Below are 20,424 nucleotides of genomic sequence, written 5' to 3'. Positions count from 1 at the left end.
CAGCGGGCGGGGCCCGGCACACACCTGCCACCGCCTGGTCTAGGACCAGGCGCGGGAGCCAGTCAAGAACTTGGAAGTCAGAACCCAACCATCCAAGATGCTGAGCTCTTCCCAGAGCCCTCAGAATGGCACCTGGACGGAGCCCTTCTCTCTGCTTTTGGGTGTTGGCGCTATCCTCTACTTGGGCTACTACTGGACATGTGTGCCCCAGGTGGGTGCGGGTCCAGAGTTCTGGCTGGCGGGTTTAGGATACTTGGGCCTAAGAGGCAGCTTCCAGCCAGGGGCTAGAGGCCTTTGTGGGAGGTGGTATGATTGGGCCCCCGGCCCCCCCAGGTGAAATTTAATGCCCCAACCCCACCACCAGCCCTGCCGTGCTACAGCAGGTTCCGCCTTGCTATTATCACCTAACGAAGAGTTGGTTCTTTGCCTGCCTAGATTCTCGGCGTCCCAAACGCTCCCCATGCCAGTTGGGCCTTTCACCCATCAGAGAGGTGCTGCTCCCTATAATATGGACAAACAGTTGAGGAAGAGCCAGCTGGAAGGTATCCTCAGGTGTTAGGGAGACACTTTCTCGCTAGCTTCACAGAACAAAGGAACCGGAGGCCTGTGCAGATGTGGCTGACTCCCACCATCCCGTCCACTTAGCAGAGCCTTGCTTCTCTTAAGGGCTGGTAAAGGTTCCCCACGTAGCTCAGGACTCGTGGATAACCCTGTCGTTGTTCATCCAGCCCTCTTTTAAGTTCTAGGCTCTCCACGTATATATAGTGCAATGGTAAAGTCTCAAGAGGTTGATTTTGATAAACTTGGACACTGAAGTTGAACAATGAAATTTAGATAAAATATTTATATATTAGAAAAATCAAAAACATTTAATCTTCATTAAGCTATTCTAGGTAACTGAGTCTAATAAAAAACTTATTGATTCAAGCCCTTAAAGATCTATAAGGAATTTAAATGTTACCTAAACTTTCTGTATTTTCAGAGCTTTCTACATTCGCATGTATTAAGTCTGCCTTAATAAAACAAAAATCCAAACCTCACAGTACCCTATAAGGCTTACCTTATATGCCTGACTTCAAGTCAGTCATTTCAGACCAGAGCCATCCTTAACTAAACATTTTCCTTTTACATTTTCTTACAGCCACAAAGAACTCCAAACCCCTCCTTGACTTCCAAATATTCATTAAAATGCAAGAAAAAGCATATTCTGGAAGCCCTGAGGAGTTAGGATTGTCCAGCATGATAATGGACTAGTATTGATTCACCCACAGTGACCAATGGAATATTACTAATTAATTCTCAGCAATGAGTCAAAAAACACTTCCCTAGAGCTAAAACAAAATTAGCCATATAAATGAAACTTGTGACCTAGTTTATTCTACACTACTGAGCCATTTGATCAAGAACTCCCTAAATTGGGGCAACTGGGTGGCTCAGTTGGTTAAGCATCTGAATCTTGATCTCAGCTCAGGTCATGATCTCGTGGTTCATTGAGTTTGAGCCCCAAATTCTGCACTGACAGCATGGAGCCTCCTTGGGATTCTGTCTCTCCCTCTCCCTTCCCTACTGCACACTCTCTCTCTCAAGATAACTAAACTTTAAAAAAATCCATAAATTGATGACAACTCAAAATCCTGGAAATTAGAAGGTGACAGAGTACAGTGACTAAGAGCACAAGCTCTGGAGTCAGACCTGGGTTTGAGTTCCAGCTCTGCCACTAGCTGTCTTTGGCAGGCTTCATGACCCTTGACAACTTACTCAACATTCCAACCTGTTCCCACGGGGGATCATAGAATCTATTGTCAAAGAGCTATTATGAAAATCACAGGATGTAATCGTGTAAAGTGCTTAGCACAATGCTTGAAACATGAGCACTCAACAAATTCTACTTCCTAGTATTGGTATTAACATAACTGCAAATTCTGCTTTGCCTCTTGCTTGCTGTGACTCTGGGAAAACAACTTATCACAGTTTCTTCACCAATAAAATATCCTCTCTCATAAGGTCAGGCTCAGTCTAGAAACTGTGTAGCACTCAATGAATCTCAAACATTATTAGTCCAGGGCTTAAGGACCAGGGTTGGGAGTCACATCACTCGCAGTGGCACTAGCAACTTGGCCTCTCCTGTTCATAATTTACCTAGCCTTACTGCAGAAGACATGGGAATCTGGTCCTCGGGTTCCTTAGGGCTTGCAGCAGAGATGCAATTTCTGTTTCTTAAGCCTGTGCCCTTTCGGCTTTGTACAGCACACCCGTTTCATAAGCCTGCTATGTGGCTGGGCCCTCTCATTCACTTGATGTGTAGCCAAGAACCAAGCAGAGGGGTTGAAAGTCAAGAGCCGAGTTCCCACTGACTTGTCTGTCTGTCCTGACATTGTGTTACCTTCCTTCCAGCTGGCATGAGAGAGAAATATGTTCACATTGGGACTGTTCCTCCTTTGGTATGGTCTGACAGCAGGGGTCCCGTCAGCAAGAAAATGGGGTGCCATGGTAGAAGCCCGTCAGCAGTGAGCACACACAGTAGGGAGTATGTGGCAACGGGCGCTAAAATCAGGAGCAGTGGGCACGGTGGGAGCTAGTCTTGGGAAGAGCGAGGTAAATCAACTGCAAGGCCAAAGTCACAGACTGAATGGTGCTGCATTTTTTCAAGCCTCCGACCAGAATGTCAACCAGCCTTTTCCACAAGGACTCAGCTGGGCAACTGGTATTACCTGCTGTCTCCAAAATGGGTTTGGGGCACAGACAGAGCAGGAGAGTCTGCGCTCAGTCAGCTGCAGCAGCTCCCAGCCCTGGTACCGAGTTGGTTGAGTCCGTGCTGGAGAGGCTGCCCTCCAGCGCTGGAGCTCCTCGGGGCTCTAGCGGGACTCTATCAACAGAGGTGACTTGGCCATTCCAGACTGAGGCATATTAGATCTCTCGCCCGCAGAGGCCGGCCTCTGGAGAGGGGTCACTCTGGTGTCAGGTGCCTCACTGGCTGTACAAACACCAGCGGAGCGAGGTGGACTGTGTTGTGGTTACAGAGGCCTCAACTGGTGACCGGGCCCTGGTTTCTGGCCTTCCTGGAGCAACACTGTCCAGTCACTCTGGAGACTTTCTACCCTACGCTATGGTGCTTTGAGGGGCGGCTACAAACCATCTTCCGAGTCTTACTGCAGTCTCCGCCTCCAGTCCCTTACTGGAGGTAAGAAGGGACAGAGGGGGTGAACATGGCGCTGCAGCTACAGGGGACTCCTGTCTACTTCTCAAAACTGAAGTAAACTTCAGTTCTCTGCCCCATCTACCTCAGTGTGCTGAGGGCAACAGTGAGAGTGGCGATACAGAAGGGCTACTGAATTGCACCACAGTGAGGTAATATTTCATCTCGCATGCCCCACTACACCTTGTTGTGGTCTTAATGTCTTGCATGGTGTATGCCCTCAAATGATACCAAAGGGAAGTTGGAGTTGTTTGTGGGGGAAGAGAGGTAAACCTTTTGAAGCACAAGGAGTTCCTAATAGTATCTTTGTGTGCTCTTTTCTCCAAAACCACAGCGAAGTCCTCCAAACCCCAGACGGAGGACAGTTCCTGCTAGACTGGGCTAGCCCACACGACAGCAGTCAATACCCTGACCCCATTACCCGGCCCACTGTATTACTGCTTCCCGGTATCACAGGCAGTAGCCAGGACTCCTACATCTTACAACTGGTTAACCAAGCTCTGAGGGATGGCTATAGGTAAGGATGGGCCTGGTCTGGAGGAAGTGGGTATGTGAGAATTTGTATTGGGGAGGTCAGTCAAGACACTGACACCTCTTGGAAGAAAGCACTCTATGAAGGGCACCTTCTGACTGGGGTCTTTCTAAAGGCTACTAAAAGGGGAGTGGGGCTTCTAGGAAAGGTCGGGCTGAGATGTACCTGTGTGTGTCACAGAGCTGTTGTATTTAATAACCGAGGCTGCCGTGGGGAAGAACTGCTGGTGAGTATCCTTTCTTCATCGTAGCCCTTCACCTCACGCCCCTAAGAGATCCTTGGCCCTGGGGCTCTACCTACCTATCCTCCTTCCATCTCTTGAACACTTTCATCTTTCTGCCTCTGGCCAGGGCCTCCCTCCCTGCCCAATTATCTGGTTTGCCTCAGACCCACAGGGCCTTTTGTGCCAGCAATACTGAAGATCTGGAGATGGTCGTGAACCACATAAAGCACCGCTATTCCCAAGCTCCACTCCTGGCCGTGGGCATCTCTCTTGGAGGGTAAAGGTTGCCTGGGCTTGACCCAAAGGTCCAGTCTTCATTTCCAGTCTTCGTTTCCTCCTCCATGTCCACTGCTCTGTCCCAACTCACTAATGCAAACCTTTCTTTCATGGCCCCTGGTCCGTCCTTCAGGATATTAGTGCTGAACCACCTAGCACAAACAGGGCAAGACTCAGGGCTGGTGGCAGCACTGACTCTGTCTTCATGCTGGGATTCCTCCGAGACCACCCGCTCCCTGGAGAGCCCACTCAACTCACTACTCTTCAACCAGCGCCTTGCTGCTGCGCTCTGCAACATTGTGAACCGGTAGGGTCTTGGCCAAGTGGGAGGGGGCAGCAGGCAGGGTGGGATGGCAGACATATTGGGTTCTCCCAGTGCTTGGACCAGTTCTGTACCTGGGTTTGCTTATTTATAAGACAGGGTTGGGTCCAGGAGGGTCATATCTCTATGAACTCTTTTGCAGAAACAGAAAGGTGATAGAAAAGGTGGTGAACGTAGACTTTGTGCTACAGGTATAGTCTTCCAACCACCACCCCCTGCCCAAAATTGTTCAGTATCTTCTTCCCTCTCCTCATCCTGGCATACCCAACCCTCTACCACACGCAGGCCCGCACAATCCGCCAGTTCGATGAGCGCTACACAGCTGTGGCCTTTGGATATCAAGACTGTATTACCTACTACCAAGCAGCAAGCCCAAGAACCAAGGTAGATGCCATCCAGACCCCTGTGCTCTGCCTCAATGCAGCTGATGACCCCTTCTCCCCAGTCCATGGTGAGCACCCTGAATCTAGATGCTTTTAGGCCCTCAGGAAAACGGGCTATGAGATGCAAGGGGAGACAGACTGGGCTCTCAGGAAAGGCCAGTTTCTGACCTCCTCTCCAACCCCTCCCCAAGCCCTTCCTCTACAGGCTGCCCAACACTCGCCTCATGTTGCCCTGCTCATCACAGCCCGGGGTGGCCACATTGGCTTTCTGGAAGGACTGTTCCCCTGGCAGCACTGCTACATGAACCGCCTCTTGCATCAGTATGCCAAAGCCATCTTCCAGCACCCAGTGGAGCTGCTCAGTCTCAGAGAGCTCTCACCTTCTGAGGGAGGCAAGAGCTGACAGGAATACCACTGGGCTCTCGGTTCAGTCTTTGCTTGTTTATTAAATACCAACTTTTCCTGCTGAATGGGCTGAGGTTCATTTTCCCTTTTCTCAAGGGTAGGATAGACCATCCAGGAACTGACTGTATATGTCACCTGGCTGGCTTGGAGCTACCCAGCTGGACCCAGAGATTACTGCCTGGGTCTTCCTTTTGCCCCTTCCTTCCCTAACGGCAAGTCCTGGGCCAGTGCTTGCTTCGGCAAACGCCAGGGACTCACGTGGAGAGCAACTGATGGACAGCAGTACCTCCAGGTTCTTGGGCATCCTCACATATTTCTGGAGAACAGACAAGCTCAACTTTGGAGCCTCTGGCAGGCAGAGGAAGAATGTAGGTGGTGTGGCCTGGACTTCAGACACCACTGTCCTGAGCAGATCCATGGATGAAGAATGAAGGGATCCCAGGATTCAGAGTCACACAGGGCCATAGCCAAGCTTTAAGTGGGCAGGGCAGGCAGCACCCATCAGTCTCATCAGAAGAAATCCCAACTACGGACCCAGGTGGAGTGAACAATGGGGTTCAGGCCTCTACTCCGGTCTAGAAGACAGTAGTGCCCAGGGCCCTGATTCCTTAGGAGCAGAAAGGCTAAAGAAAACCTGGAAAGACACTCTGGAGCAGCAGGATGGTCATAACAATAAGTCCGACACACAGCAGGAGCAACAGCCACACGGGAACACTCCCTGCAGGAGGGGTAAGGGAAGAAGTCAGCAGGCAAAGGGGCTTCACAGCCCTAAGAACAAAATCATCCAAGAAGGGGACAGATGGCTACACACAAGTGGCCCATTCTCCAAGGGGCAAGTTGCTATAGCTCGAGATAGGGTGGTACCCACTCCCATCCCAATGACTCACTCCGTGAGGGCAGCAAGTGCAGTTGGCAACGACTATCCACAGCCACAGAGAACAGGGCAGTTTCATGGAAGCCAAGGAGCTCTGGACCACGACCCTTCTCGGGTAGAAAGGCCACATCCGTCACGACAATGCCATGAGCCTCCCTCACATAGTAGAGGCGCTGGAGACAGGAGAACTACTGAAGGATGGCCCGCTTGGGAACATTCCTCTGGAAAACAAGCTCCCTGTCCCCACATGGCTTTCCCTCTATAGCTGGGCCAGACCCTTCCTCCACACTTAGGTTGGAGGAGGCCCCGAGTCCCCACCCCAAAGAGCCCTCAGGGCTGTGCCCACCTTTACCCATTACCTGGAGAGAGAAAGCTATGTAGATGGCAACAGAGCCAGTGACTGTGCCCAAGCCAAGGAAGGTGCCCGATTCACTGCAACAAACAATAAAGTGCTCTCTGTTCCGGAGGCCTATGCAGCAACATTCACCAACAGTACTCTTCAGAGCCTCAGACAGGACATCTTCCCAAGCTCCCCCAGGCACCCCACAACCAGCCAAGCCACCACTGTTCCACACCTGACGCTGAGGCAGGAGATGACTTCATGGCCACAGGGCTTAGTCCGAAGGGGCAAGAAGGTGGAGCCATCCCAGGCTGTGAGGTAGCAGGGTGGGGGCTGGCGCAGACGCTTGTGGGGAATCTGCACTGTGAAGAGTCGCAGCCTGGCGGGTTGGTCTGGAACCTGCCCAAACCTGGGGGCCAGGTGAGAGGATATTGAGCTCCTGGGGCCTGCCCAGCCCTTCTCAGAGGTGTGTGCCCTCTTGCACCCTGGTCAGGCCTGGGGTAACACCCACCAAGGCTACCATCCTCCCCAGCTTCCCCCCATCTCTTCCCATTCCCGCACCACATCTAGGCTGTGCCTCTTTTAGCTACCCTCTGGGGTCTCACACCTGCAGGCCTGGTAGCGGTAAGGCGTGTTCGAAAAGGTGGGTCCGTTCTCTTGCCAGTGCAGCTGTGTCACCAGCTGATCCTTCTGCCACACGGAGGCCTTAAGGTCCCAGCCCACAGTTACCAACTAGTCAGGAATCAAGATTCCAAGGATGGACAGTTAGGGGATCCACTTACTGGACAAGCAGCATAACCTACTTTTTTGACACTCTCACTTCCTCACCTTGCCATCGGGCCCCAAGGCCAGGTCCTCAATCTCTCCTTCGTGGGCTCTGAACTCCAGAACTTTCTCTAGGCTGGGTACCTGCGGCCAAACCACCACCATGGTTATGCTAGGTACCTACCAAGGGTGCAAGGTCCCTCCCCCTCTTCTTTTCCGCCACTCAGTACAAGCTCCACTCAAGTTTTCCAGAACCCAAGATCAGTTTATCACAATTCTGACCTTGCTGCTCCTGACACTCATCCTCTAACCCCCAAAATCACACCTTCCAGATACGAACGTAGCCATCCGTCCCTCCAGTGGCGAGCAGGGTGTTATCGTGGTTGAAGCATACAACTTTTTGCAACGGATCAGGGCTGAAGTCTGTCTGCACCGCTTGCAAATTCTCTACACTGAGTTCTACCCCCTCCTGGTGGGTTTCAGCTCCGGACTTCTTTTCTACTGGGGCTACCCCCTTCCTCTGTCGAGGCCCCTGCTCCTTGGAACCTGAAATACAAAGAGGCTGCCAGGTTCCAGGGTTCTATAGTAAGTAGTACTTGCCCCCTCCCTGGTAGTGAACATGGAGCTTATTGCCTGCTCCCATAACCCACTTCCAACCCCACTTTTTTTGAAACCACACTAAGTGATCTTCTCACCCAATCCTTTCCCCAAAGTTAAAGAGGAAGCTTCTCACCTGCCTTCTCTGCCTTGTTTTTGCCCTTCTGTTGATGGGTCTGGAAGCGCAGGAGCTGACAGTGGGCATCCTGCCCTGCAGCAAGAATGTTACCAGCCAGCGCCAAGTTCATGGTAGCACGCGACTCTGTGTCATGTGAGTGTAGCAAAGAGGCGCTCAGGCGCCCATTAATCTGTTCTAGCTGCAGAAAGTGCTGTAGAAGAGGGAACCCGGGTGAGCAAGGTTCAGGGGTGCCCAGAGAGCACCTCAAGGGCAAACTTGTATCCTATAGTCTAAAGCCTATCTCTTTGCTTACTACACTTTCTACTTAAAAGGCTTTATCCAGCCTGCTTGCTTCTTTCCTTTTCTGTTTCTTTCGTTGGAACCTCACAAATCTGTACAGCAAAGAGGGCTGGAATTAATACCTCCAGTTTACAAAATAGGGTGATCCTCAGAAGAGTGAAAAAACCTTGCCTAAAAGCCAAATGCAGCACTCGCCTCTGCCAGCGAGCAGAGAGACAAGTCTATGGAACCTCCCCAGAAAGACCAGGATCAGACAGACCCCTGGAGCCGCTGGTGAGGTTGAGTTGAAGCGTTCCTGCCTAAGCGGTGTAGTGTGCTGTTTTTATTCCACTTTATGATTCCTGATAAGTTCTCAGCTGAAATTCGCGCCAGGGCGCCGGGCTTTCCACCGGGGAGAGGCAAGCTAGAGATGCAGCTAGTCTGAAGCCGGAGGTAGAGCCCACCCTGAAGACCCCCACCGCCATCGCCCGTGGCGTTACCGGCCCCAGTGGCCCTGAGCTCTCACCACGCCGTTCTTTATGCCCGTCTTGGCAGCGCCTCCTCCGCCCGCAGCGATGAGCAGCCCCGCGCTGGGGTCGACCTGAAGCGCGTACAACGGAAACGGAGCCCGGTACAGCTCCGGCGCCCGGCGCCGGCCCATCCTGTTCGCCGCGGGCTTCACTATCCGCACCGGGGCAGCCGGGACATGCCACGTCCGGCTTTCGACCACCCTTCCCGGCTGCTATTTAATTTAACCCCGTCGCCGCCAGGAGGATTCTCGACTACTCTCTCACACCCTCGGAGTTGCCAAAACTCTAACCACACTCAAAAATCCCTATCCCCGCCCCGGGCCGTCTTAACCCGGTCGGGCGAATTCGCACTGCGCACGCGCACCTAGCCCGGGCTCGCCATGCGCAGGCGCAGGCCCGCCAATACGCGTCAGCACTAGCGGGCCTCGGGGTGACGCAACCTCCGCGCCAGGATCTGCCCTCCTGTGACGTCAGTCTCCGCCGTGTTTGCGTGGGGTCAAAGAGGCAAGCTCCTCTTCCACGGGATTCTGGAGGAGGAAGGGGCTAATAAACGTTGAAAGAGGTTAATAAACCTTTAAAAAAAGAAATCCTTGGAAGCTCCTGCCTGGCTTAGTCCCAGAGCGTGCTTCCCTTGATCTCTGTGTTGTGAACTTGAGTCCCCCACCCCCCACCTTGGTTGTAGAGATTACTTGAAAGTAAAATCTTAAAAGAAAAAATTATTGGATTAAGGTTGTCACCATTTTAAGAGTGATACATGATGCGGAAGTGGGGATCAGAGCCGACGACCAAGAAATTCTTGACACGTCTTTGGTGCAAGAAGGTGGTTTTGTTAAAGCCCAGGACTGGACCCATGGGCAGAAAGAGCTGCGCTGGCGTTGTGAGGGGTGACTGAGTATATACTTTCACGTTGAGAGATGGTTAAGGACAGCACAAGCCTCCAAGGTATTTTGGAAGCTAGGTTTCCAGGACCTTGAGGGGGGGCTAGCTGCTGTTAGGAAAACATCATTTATTACTGTTCAGTAAAACCTCAGTCAGGAGACACTTCAGATGTATATCAGTGGGCCATATGTTTGGAGTATGATTGCCAACATATATCTTGGGGGCTAGAGATAAGGTTTCCAAAGGAAATTTTATATGTTAAATTAGATCTACAGGATCTTACAGGGTCGGGACAATGTTAAGATTGACTTTTGCCCTTAGCACAGCGTCAACATCGAGGCAGTTGAGTTTCTAGAGGTCACACTGCCTGTCTCAAGGACTTGTCAATGTAAATTGTGAGGAAACTTTTTTCTTTTGCCTTAGTTTCCTACGCCAATACACATGTGCAGCCTTTACCTTTTACACCAGGGAGGAAGTGATTTGTCCCACATCACACACTTTGGAAATTAAACATTTGGGAACTTGAACTGTGTCTCTTGCCTTTTAATGGAGGCAGCATGGACTTTAAAATAAAACTGGCCTCAAACCCACAATCCACTGCTTCCTAGTGTGAGGAACCCACCATTTACCTAAACAACTAATCACCTCATCTCTGTGGCTGGCGAATGTGAGAATTGGCCGTGCTTACAGCTCTGCATACTGCCCCTGCACTGTGACAAGGGGGATGATTAATTCTCAGAAATCCCAAATGAAAGCTGAGGTGTCTAGTTAACACTAGGTTTACAACNCCCGCATAAGGGTGTCTCAAACCCTTGGACACTTCACTTCCTGGTTGGTCTTCCCCTCTCTGTTTCTGGGGCTTATTTTCCAAAGGCTTTGCAATGAACATGCACCAAAGAACAAAGAAGGAACTGAAAGTCTCTGTGTCACCTCAGGAAATGTACGTGTTCCAAAAAGATTACTTTTTGCCTTAAACGGGCATAGGCAATGTCTGGGTAAGGCTGTAACCTCTGCAGTGTTCAGCCAATGAGGAACCAGGGGAGGGACTTCATGCTAGGAGATAAATTGTCTGCTGTAACTGCCCCGACTGTGCCTGTCCATCAGACACCCGCTCTGACAAGAATGTTAATTAAAGCCTCGCTTCACTGTGCTCTGCTTCACTGTGATCCATGCCCCTCCTTTGATTGGATCAGTGGCCTTATTTCTCACAATGCATTCAGGGGTTTGGGAGTGGGGATTGTTCCACGCTGACACCCTCAGAGGGAGGTGACTTGGCTCCCAGGCAGGTCAGGTCTCTTTTCTGCCTGACATCCCACCTTCCTGAAGGGGGCCCTTGGGTTTCTGATCTTCAACATGAGGACTCTTAATGGTTCTCTGCAAGTGAACCCTAAGAGTGTCCATCCCTTCAAAGAGACACCTCCTGCTGGTCCCCTGGCTGCCTAAGTAAGCATCCTTGTGTGTGTGTGTATGTGGGGGGGGGGGGGATGTTTATTTTTGAGAGAGAGAGAGAGAGTGTGTACACACACGCACAAGTGGGGGAGGGGCAGAGAGAGGGAAACACAGGATCTGAAGCAGACTCAAGGCTCTGAGCTGTCCGCACAGAGCCCGATGTGAGGCTTAAACCCATGAATTGTGAGATCATGACCTGAGCTGAAGTCAGACGCTTAACCAACTGAGCTACCCAGGTGCTCCAGTAAGCATCCTTGTTAACCTAATATGATAGGAAAAGAGGATAAGATAGGCAGAGAGGGAAAGATTAGGACCTGAGGTCCCTGGGTGGGGAAAAACATATTTTGGAACAATGTTGGGAGGGTCTGACCAAAGCAAACCCCCTTGGACGTAAGTTTCCTCTTAAGAATGTAACAGACACCACCTACTCGCCCCCTTAGGATTCCCTCAGGAATTTGACAAAAGACCTGACTAAAAATAGGTAGACCCTAAAACGTATGACTCACAAGGAATGGTATGGCCATGGACCACACCTCATACAATGAAAACGAGCCAATCAGGAATGGACAACCCAGCATCTAGAGCTATCAAGCCAATAAGGGTAAAACCTTGAGAAGGAACAAGGGGGAAGGGAAGAGGGTGTGTGGCAACCAGAACCTTATAAAACAAAGACTCTTGCCTCTAGTCCGCAGGCATTCACTTTCAAATGTCCCCTCCCTGTAAAGAGAACTTTCATACTATTCTTCCTTTCTGATCTCATATTCTACTAAACTTTTGCCTTCTGCTCATGATGTGTCCACCTCTTCATTCTTTGAAGCGGCGAGACAATGAATCCCAGGTATTGAAGTAACAAATCCTGCAAAACTAATGTGCACTCAGAGGAAGAGTCCTAGTGGCTTCACCTTTGGGGATGCCATTATCTGCCCCACCAAACTGAATTAAATGTGTGAAGAGCCTGGCAGAGCCCTCAGAATGTCCCAGCTGCTCAGGCCTTTATGGAGCCCATGCCCTCCTCAGATACATGGTAACAACTCTCCCTGGCCACTCTGGTTCCTTTGACTCCGCCCCTCCCCTTCTTTAGTTGTGGCCCCTGTAGTTCAGCTACCCGCTGTGTCTGCTGTGCAGGACACAAACACAAGTTCTGCAGGTCAGGCTTTATTGGATACTCTAACGCTGAATGGGGTCTCTTCAGCCAGGAGAGAGCAGACTCCATAAGGGGTTCCCAGGGTTCAAGGCTGGAGAACACACCTGACTTTCCGCCAGCCAGCCCTTCAGGGAGTCTCAGGGGCTCCCTGAGTTCTGGGACCTGGTGGGGGCAGTGGGGTTCGGAGGAGGTGCTCCAGGGAGCCTCCTTGGCTCTGGAACTAGAGTGGCGATTTTTGGAGAATGGGCTCTGGAGAGGCAGGCCTCTTTGGGGCAGAGGAAGGCCTGGGCTTCAGGGAGACAGTGGCCTGTTTTGGTGCCTGAGGCGGAGGCCCTGGAAAGTGCATAGAGTTTGGTGACTGAGGGCCTGTAGATCTGAGACTCCCAGTCTGGGAGGAGCGGCCCCGGGCTGGATCTGCCCGCGCCTGAGCCACCGGTACTTGAGCTGTTGGAGCCTGGGACGCCTGGGTTTGATACCCACCGGCCTGAGCGGCCTTGCCCTGAGGACCTACTTCCTCTGGCCTTCTTTCTGGCAACAGATGCAAGGCCCTGGCCTGGCCCCGAGGCAGGCAGAGGCCAAAGCCAATGCCCAGGCGGAGTGGTCTGGATTCCTGGCCGTGTGCACAGGGCAGTAGCTGGGGGAAGGCAAGCAGCCGGGGTCCAGTCTTGTACGTGGGGATGGGGCACGTGGGGCTGCGGGGCTTGAGACATACCAGGCATATAGGATATTCTACAACTGGGGCCTGGCCAGTGGTGCCTAGCCAGAGGCGCTGCAAAAGCAGTAGCCGCAGGTCGTGTGCAATGCGGCGGTGCCCCAGATGTGCCACCAGGGCCTGGACCAGGGCTCCTGGGTCCCTGAACTCTGCAGCGTCCCTCTGACTTGCCACGCATCTCCCCACCACCCCAGGGGACCCAGTGTCCCTGTACTGACGCCAGGGCCATGTCTGCCTCTTCGAGTGAACCCCACGAGAAGGCAGGCTGGCGGCCGGGGAGGTGACAGTAGAGCTAGGGCGGTACCCTGGGAGGGAAGGAGACGGGCAGTGGGAATGGGGGAGAGAGGCTTTCTGTAGCTGAGAGGGAGAGGAGGACGGAGTAGGAGGAAGAGACGGGTATAGCTGGTGGGTGGGAGAGGAAGAGTGTGTGAGGGAGAGAGAGAAGTAATTCTGATGAAAGAAAGTGGGGGAACTTGGGAGGGAGGAAGAGTAGGGATGCGGGACCAACTCAGAATTTGTGTCAGAGGAGTAGAAAGGGGAGACAGGAGAGTGGGACAGTGAGGGAGGGAAGCAAGGGGGGTGAGAGGGAGGGAGTGATGCCTGGGGAGGCAGAGGTTGTAGGTTGCCCGAAGGCAAGTCCACAAGTCGTGAGGGGCCCTGAGGGGGGCGCCCAGGGGGTGCTGTGTTCTGTTGCAGCACCTGGTCCTTGTTTTGAGGCAACATTGCCTTGAATCCAGAAGGGACTGGGGCCTCAAGACCAAGGACTAGAGACCTAGCAGAATCAGGACAGTATCTCTGAAGCCAGACCTGGCAGAGAAGTCAGGGCCTTCTGTGCCCAAGTGTGGCTCCAGCTTGGTGTCGGTGCTGCTGTTGGTTGAGGACGGGGAGACACGCGGCCCTGTAGCACTAGGCTCTCTGAGAGTTCAGGCAGGCGCTTGGATCTAAACTTGGCCTCTCACTTTGCAGTCAGCCATTGACGAGGCATATACGGGGACAGAGAATCAGAGCTGCCTCTTGGGAGCTGAGGAGCAGCAGTAATTATCTGGGTGGGCTAGAGAGGGAAACACAACCCATAGGACCTGTAGAGAAAGAAAGAGAACCTAAGATGTTGGGAGAATTGGTCTATTTCTGGCTCTGAAGGCTGATTTACTCAGACCCTAAATCCATGTCACCTTTTGGGTCGGAAGAGCTGGCAAAATGCTCCAGGGAAAGTGAGAGCTGAGGAGAAGAATGGAGGTGGGGAGCTAGAAGGCAGTTGGAGGAGGGGGCTTGGGGATGGCTGCTGAGATGGGACTAGAAATTGGGGGTGTTCCGATGCTGTGAGCTCTTACCAATGAGGGTTCCTCCAGGCTCTGTTTCACAAGGTACTTCAGCAATTGAGGGAACCTGGGAGAAGGAGGAACGGTCACCAAATGGTGGATACACCCCCCTCTGTCCCCAGTATCTGTCACCCTAAACTCACTCTGACTCAGCTTTCTGTCTGAGCCGTGCCCTCAATGCTCCTTCAGCCAGGAGGAAGTCTTCTGTTAGAGGTTTTTGCTCTCCGAAACCTGAGTCAAGGATTCAGCAAGCATCCTCATGTCTGCCCACTCTGGTTTCCCTGACCCCTTGTCACCCCTGATGCTGATGTCCTCTGGCTCAGTCTGGCCCTGGCTGAGACGGCTGGCCACGCCCAGTAGCAGCAATACCAGCGGGGCCCGCTGGTGAAAGCCTCCGGAAGACTGGACTTTGTCTAAGGGGCAGCGTTGCCGCCCCCCTTGGGAGCCAGGAGCCCCATTCCCTGGGGGCAGTTCTCTAGTGCCTATGTCACAAAGGTCAGGTGCTGACATAATACACTCTCCTCAAGGCTCTAGGGACTTCTTTCAGAGATCATCCAAAGGCTGGCCTTTGACTAAATGAAGCAGACAAAATTCTTTGGGGGGCACTCAGTCTGCCTCTCAGGCCCCAATCTTCCCCCTCCTCTCTGTACATATGCTTTACAGTCCTACCACTCCCTACATCCAGGGTCCTCTCCAGCCACACAGCCTATATGGGCTGGGCTCTCCCTTCAGTTTCCTGTTTTCTTTTGCTTTCTGTGCAGTGCTTATGCTCTACACCGGTTCCCCCTTTGGGATATACTTCTATGTTTTAATAACTATTTTCTTTTTTTTTTTTTAATTTTTTTAATGTTTTATTTATTTCTAGGAGAGAGAGAGAGAGCGTGAGCAGGGGAGGGTCAGAGAGAGAGGGAGTCACAGACTGAAGCAGGCTCCAGGCTCTGAGCTGGCAGTCAGCACAGAGCCCGACGCGGGGCTCGAACCCACGAACCGCGAGATCATGACCTAAGCGAAAGTCGGATGCTTAACCGACTAAGCCACCCAGGCGCCCCTTAATAACTATTTTCTTAATGAGCTATAACTTATATACCAAACAGTCTGCCCATTTAAAGGGTGCAATTCGCTGTTTTCTAATTTACTTACAAGCTGTGCAACTATCATTTATGTCTAAGCATGTTCTTCTTTTTGGTGCTATTGACATCTAGATAGACGATAGATATAGATATATCCTAGTGGTGTCTTTCTAAAAAATTGTTTCATTTAAGGTATCTATTTTTATTGACCTACAGATTATATATATTTATGGTGATAGGTAGGTAGGTACATAGATAAATATTATAAGAAATTGGCTCATGTATCTATGGAGGCTGAGAAGTCCAAAGGTCTGCAGACAGCAAGCTAGGTACCAGGAGAGCTGATGGCATAGTTCTGCCCCAAAGGCTCTTGAGTCCAAAGGCTCAAGAACCAGGAGAGCAGATGGTGTAAGCTCCAGTTCAAATCTGAGTCCAAAGGAAAAAGAAAACTGATGTGCCATTTTGAAGACAGGCAGAGAGAGTGAATTCTCCCTTATTCTGCCTTTTTTGTTCTACTCGGGCCTTCAAAGATCGAATGAGGCTCACCCACATCATGGAGATGAGCTGCTTCCCTCTGAGTCTGCCCATTCAGACATTAATCTCAGCCAGAAACACCCTCACAGACACACCCACATTAATTTTTAACTAAATATATGGGCACCCCGTGGCCCAATCAAGTTAAAACATAAAATTAACCATCACAATATATAACTNGGCACTTGTGGGGATGAGCACTGGGTGTTATGTGGAAACCAATTTGACAATAAATTATTTGTAAAACAAACAAACAAAAAGATAAAAAGATGTAAAAAAGGCAAAAAAAAAAAAGACCAATATATAACTGAAAGATTAGATGCCCCTCCAAGGGGCTATGATGCCTATATTAAAGGAAGTTTTGACCATATCAATATTTCTATAGTCTTTTTTTTTTTTTTAGGTGCTCTGGAGGATTTTTTTAGTTCAGGGCAAGTCATGATAAATTTCGGGATGTGTAAGAATCATGGCTTGTATAAAGTGAGAGGAGGGCACTTAGGGGAAGGGGGGTGGTTGGAAAGGAAAACCAGGCAAGATCTCAGACACATCAGTTTTAGGGAGGAGGAAACATGTAAGTTGAGATCCAGCCTTCAGAGACTGAGAGACTTCCTGGGACATGGGACTTTTCATGCTAAAACCAAGACAGTTCTGGAAAAACCGGGACAATTGGTCACCCTAGAACTTGGGTCTTCTTGGAGAATATTCATGTTCCCCTCAGGCTATGGGAACCCCAATCTGGAGATTGCTGTTCAAACCAAAAATGTCTATAGTAACTTCAATTTGCACTAATGAATCTCTCCCTTAGTTTGTGCTAATTACTCTAATTACTTAGTTTGTGCTTAGTAAAACTTTATGGACTGAGTGAAGAGAAGCTCTTCAAGCATTTGGCATCCAAGGTGGAAATGTGATATTGTAACGAACTTGTTTTAGTTTGCTAGTTGTTTCCTGTTGTATCATCTACCAAACGCTCTTCCCACCCTCCTTTTTCCAACCCTGGGCAAGAACACGTGTATTATTTCTTCCAAATGTTATAGCATGCTCTTTCCAGAAATCTGCAAATGTTTCTTAATAGGATGGATGGATGAATGAGTAAATTGATAATTATTTAAGAGAATTTGACCTTTGCACTTTTTTCTTTTCCTTTCTTTTCTGTTTAAGTTGTACGTATGATATGGTAGGAAGGGGCTGTTTGCAGAACTATCTCGAGTATGCTTGGCGAGACCATAATTATAAGAGGTGTCAGATACCAGCAGATAGGTAAATAATTTACTTAAAAGGGGGGAAAAGACAAATTCTAGGAGCTCAAATCAGTTTCTAGTTGCCTGTTAGGAATATTTTACTTTTTAATTTTAATGTTTACTTATTTTTGACAGAGAGAGAGAGAGCGCGCGCATGCACAAGCAGTGGGGAGGAACAGAGAGAGAAAGGGAGACACAGAATCTGAAGCAGCCTCCAGGCTCCAAGCTGTTAACACAGAGCCTGACACAGGGCTCCAACCTATGAATCGCGAGATCATGACCTGAGCTAAAGTTGGACGCTCAACTGACTGAGCCACCCAGGCGCCCCCTAGGAAAATTTTAAACTGGATTATTAAACAAAATGTATGTGAGCTCTGAGAAAGGAAACTGATGATCACAGTGGCCAGAGGTGATTCAAGTAAAATGACTTGCAGACAACATACAGCCTTCTGGAAGTGACTTATATGCTGTGTCATCAGGGAAAACTATTACATCTGGCCTTTTACTTTCCAGGTTGAGAAATGTGCTCTTGACCGTGCTAGCTAAAACACAACAGCCTAAAGTAAGCACCAGAATGCCAATTTTAAAAAAGTAGCTCACATAGATGGGAAATAATTCATATATTCTCTCTCTATAGTCTAGGTATTTGGAAAGATAAAATGCGATTCAAATCCACATCACTGATTTACCATGAGAAATGATATGTTGAAGGGACTGACTTATTGCTTTCAACATCATCAGTCTTCTCAAATCACATAGATAGACCTGCCTGGGAGTCGGAAAGATGTTTGATGCTTGGTCTCTGAACAATGGAGGTTGAGGAAATTAATGAATTAATTGCCTAATAGCACCAAGCTAAGAGAGTTAGTTTCATTCACATCAACAGAAATATTCAAATAATGTTGGGTGAAGTTTTATCTTTTTTTAATAGTGCTGGGATGAGTATGATCAGATTTGCCTCTAGGACCCTTCTTTCCTTACTCTTCCGAAGTTGACTGACATATTCTTTCAAACTGGCTACTAAGGAGCCTTGCTAGATGGGAATTGAAATCTGCACACCTGTGCTCTGACATACTGTGAGTTGCTTTCGCAGTTCAGCAAGGCAACGTACTTCATGCCTAAGTGTTTGTAGGTACCTAAATATACTGCTTGAGTACTTACCACACATATCTTTCCACATTGCTTTTATTTCCTACTTTGTAAATGAGTTTTATAACCTGGGAATTATAATAAGCCCTATGTATTTTTTAGTGTTTATTTATTTAAGTAATCTCTGCACCGAACATGGGGGTTGAACTCATGACCCGGAGATAGAGCCACAGGCTCTTCTGACTGAGCCAGCCAGGTGCCCCCACTATGTATTTTGATTTAATCAAGGCATTGACTATTGTGGTGGAAAAATGTGAGCCAGCCAGTTGAACCACTATTGCTTTTTCCCCTTTTGTCTCTTATTGTTCTTTGAAGTATACAAAGTACACAAATAAATTCCAGCCTACAAAAGCCAAACAATACAAAAGTATCCAGGTAAGATTTACAAGTTTGAGTTGGCACTCTTACTATTTTTACTCTCTCCAGAGATCTTCACTGTTTGTCTTTTACTTTTGGATTTATCTAATATCTTGACTTTATTAACTATAATTCAGGATCTCTGCTTATATATCTCTATTTAATCTATCAGTTACTGAAAGGAGTGGGTTAAGATCAACTATAATTAATTTATCTGTTCCTGCATTTTTGATATATTTTTGAGGCTGCGTTACTAGGTACAAAAATGTGTTTATGATTACCGTCTTCTTGCTCCATTGTTCCTCTTCTCATTTAGCAAAACACAATAAACTTTAAGATAAACCAACCAAACTTTCTCCTCAAGAAGTCGGAAAAACAAACACTAGGGCAAAAGTGAAGAAATGAGAGGGAAGAAAATAAAAACGATAAGGCTAAAAATTAATGAAACAGAAACTTACAAATAAATATAGTCACACTCATCGGGATGGTAATTACAAAACAGAAACCAGAAAGTAACAGGTGTTGGCGAGTATGTGGAGAAATTAGAACACTTGTACACTGCTGGTGAGAATGTAAAATGGTACAGGTACTATGGAAAACTGTATAGCAGTTCCTCAAAAAATTAAAAATAGAATTACCACATGATCCAGCAATTTCACCTTTGGGTATGTGCCCAAAAGAACTGGAAGCAAGATCTCAAAGAGATAATTGGAGACCATGTTCATAGCAGCATCATTCACAGTAGCTAAAAGGTTTCTACAACCCAAATGTCCATTAACAGATGAATGGGAATAAACAAGATTTATATATACACACGGTGGAATATTATTCAGTGTTTAAAAAGGAAGGAAAGTCTGATACCTGCTGCAACATGGGTGAGCCTTGTGGAGGCACGAAGTGGAATAAACCAGTCACAAAAGGACAAATATCATATGATTCCATTTATCTGAGGTACTTAGAAGAGTCAAGTTCGGGGCGCCTGGGTGGCTCAGTAGGTTGAATTTCCGGCTTCAGTTCAGGTCATGATCTCGCNAAGTCTGATACCTGCTGCAACATGGGTGAGCCTTGTGGAGGCACGAAGTGGAATAAACCAGTCACAAAAGGACAAATATCATATGATTCCATTTATCTGAGGTACTTAGAAGAGTCAAGTTCGGGGCGCCTGGGTGGCTCAGTAGGTTGAATTTCCGGCTTCAGTTCAGGTCATGATCTTGCGGTTCGTGGATTCAAGCCCTGCATCGGGCTCTGTGCTGACAGCTCAGAGCCTGGAGTCTGCTTCGGATTCTGTGTCTCCTTCTCTCTCTTCCCCTCCCTTGCTCATGCCCTGTCTCTCTGTCTCAAAAATAAATAAACTGTAAAAAATTTTAAAGAAGAGTCAAATTCATAGAAACAGAAAGTTCAATGGCAGTTGCCAAGGGCTGAGTTTAGGGAGAATGGGGAGTTATTGTTTAATGAGCATAGAATTGCCATTTTGCAAGATGACAAATATTCTGTGAGTGAGTGGCAGTCATGTTTGCACAACAATGTGAATGTACTTAATGCCACTGAACTGTATACTTAAAATTGTTTAAATGGAACATTTTACGTTATGTCACAATTTTTTTTATAAATAAACATTTTAAAAATATATATGATTTTTTATTTTTAAAGAAAGGCTGGGGCACCTGGGTGGCTCAGTCGGTTAAGTGTCTGACTTCGGCTCAGGTCATGATCTCACGGTTTGTGGGTTCGAG

At 48.9% G+C, this 20,424-nt stretch overlaps 3 protein-coding genes across 8 annotated transcripts in view; 1 reads left to right on the top strand and 2 right to left on the bottom strand.

The window, feature by feature from the left end:
* Positions 1–5,335, top strand: part of ABHD1 (abhydrolase domain containing 1) — a 5,747-nt gene extending 412 nt beyond the window's left edge. The window contains exons 1-9 of one of the 3 annotated variants that reach the window (XM_077774025.1): positions 8–211; positions 3,021–3,181; positions 3,531–3,713; positions 3,909–3,954; positions 4,116–4,228; positions 4,361–4,534; positions 4,692–4,740; positions 4,835–5,000; positions 5,124–5,335. In XM_077774025.1, coding sequence (XP_077630151.1) covers positions 98–211; positions 3,021–3,181; positions 3,531–3,713; positions 3,909–3,954; positions 4,116–4,228; positions 4,361–4,534; positions 4,692–4,740; positions 4,835–5,000; positions 5,124–5,335 — 1,218 coding nt within the window. In that variant the 5' untranslated portion in view covers positions 8–97. Of the gene's footprint in view, positions 1–7; positions 212–3,020; positions 3,182–3,530; positions 3,714–3,908; positions 3,955–4,115; positions 4,229–4,360; positions 4,535–4,691; positions 4,741–4,834; positions 5,001–5,123 lie in introns of those variants that run through there. The other 2 variants (XM_077774024.1, XM_077774026.1) reach the window with 2 other exon arrangements.
* A 23-nt stretch (positions 5,336–5,358) lies between these two features.
* The window catches only part of PREB (prolactin regulatory element binding), a 28,329-nt gene continuing 13,263 nt past the window's right edge, over positions 5,359–20,424 (bottom strand). The window contains exons 2-11 of one of the 4 annotated variants that reach the window (XM_077774021.1): positions 14,356–14,410; positions 9,205–9,383; positions 8,050–8,242; positions 7,642–7,862; positions 7,380–7,460; positions 7,159–7,283; positions 6,787–6,960; positions 6,571–6,643; positions 6,225–6,384; positions 5,359–6,055 (exon numbers count right to left, since the gene is read on the bottom strand). In XM_077774021.1, coding sequence (XP_077630147.1) covers positions 5,961–6,055; positions 6,225–6,384; positions 6,571–6,643; positions 6,787–6,960; positions 7,159–7,283; positions 7,380–7,460; positions 7,642–7,862; positions 8,050–8,161 — 1,041 coding nt within the window. In that variant the 5' untranslated portion in view covers positions 8,162–8,242; positions 9,205–9,383; positions 14,356–14,410 and the 3' untranslated portion in view covers positions 5,359–5,960. The other 3 variants (XM_077774020.1, XM_077774022.1, XM_077774023.1) reach the window with 3 other exon arrangements.
* PRR30 (proline rich 30) lies at positions 12,308–14,411 on the bottom strand. Its single transcript, XM_077774027.1, has 2 exons — positions 14,356–14,411; positions 12,308–14,103 (listed from the first exon to the last, which is right to left on the bottom strand). Exon 2 carries the CDS (start codon positions 13,745–13,747, stop codon positions 12,533–12,535), a length of 1,215 nt encoding a protein of 404 aa, XP_077630153.1. The 5' UTR covers positions 13,748–14,103; positions 14,356–14,411; the 3' UTR covers positions 12,308–12,532.

The sequence above is a fragment of the Crocuta crocuta genome, unplaced genomic scaffold (assembly GCF_008692635.1).
Source record: "Crocuta crocuta isolate KB4526 unplaced genomic scaffold, BGI_CrCroc_1.0 scaffold246, whole genome shotgun sequence".
NCBI lineage: Eukaryota > Metazoa > Chordata > Mammalia > Carnivora > Hyaenidae > Crocuta > Crocuta crocuta.
This window is presented reverse-complemented; position numbering and strand designations above follow the sequence as displayed.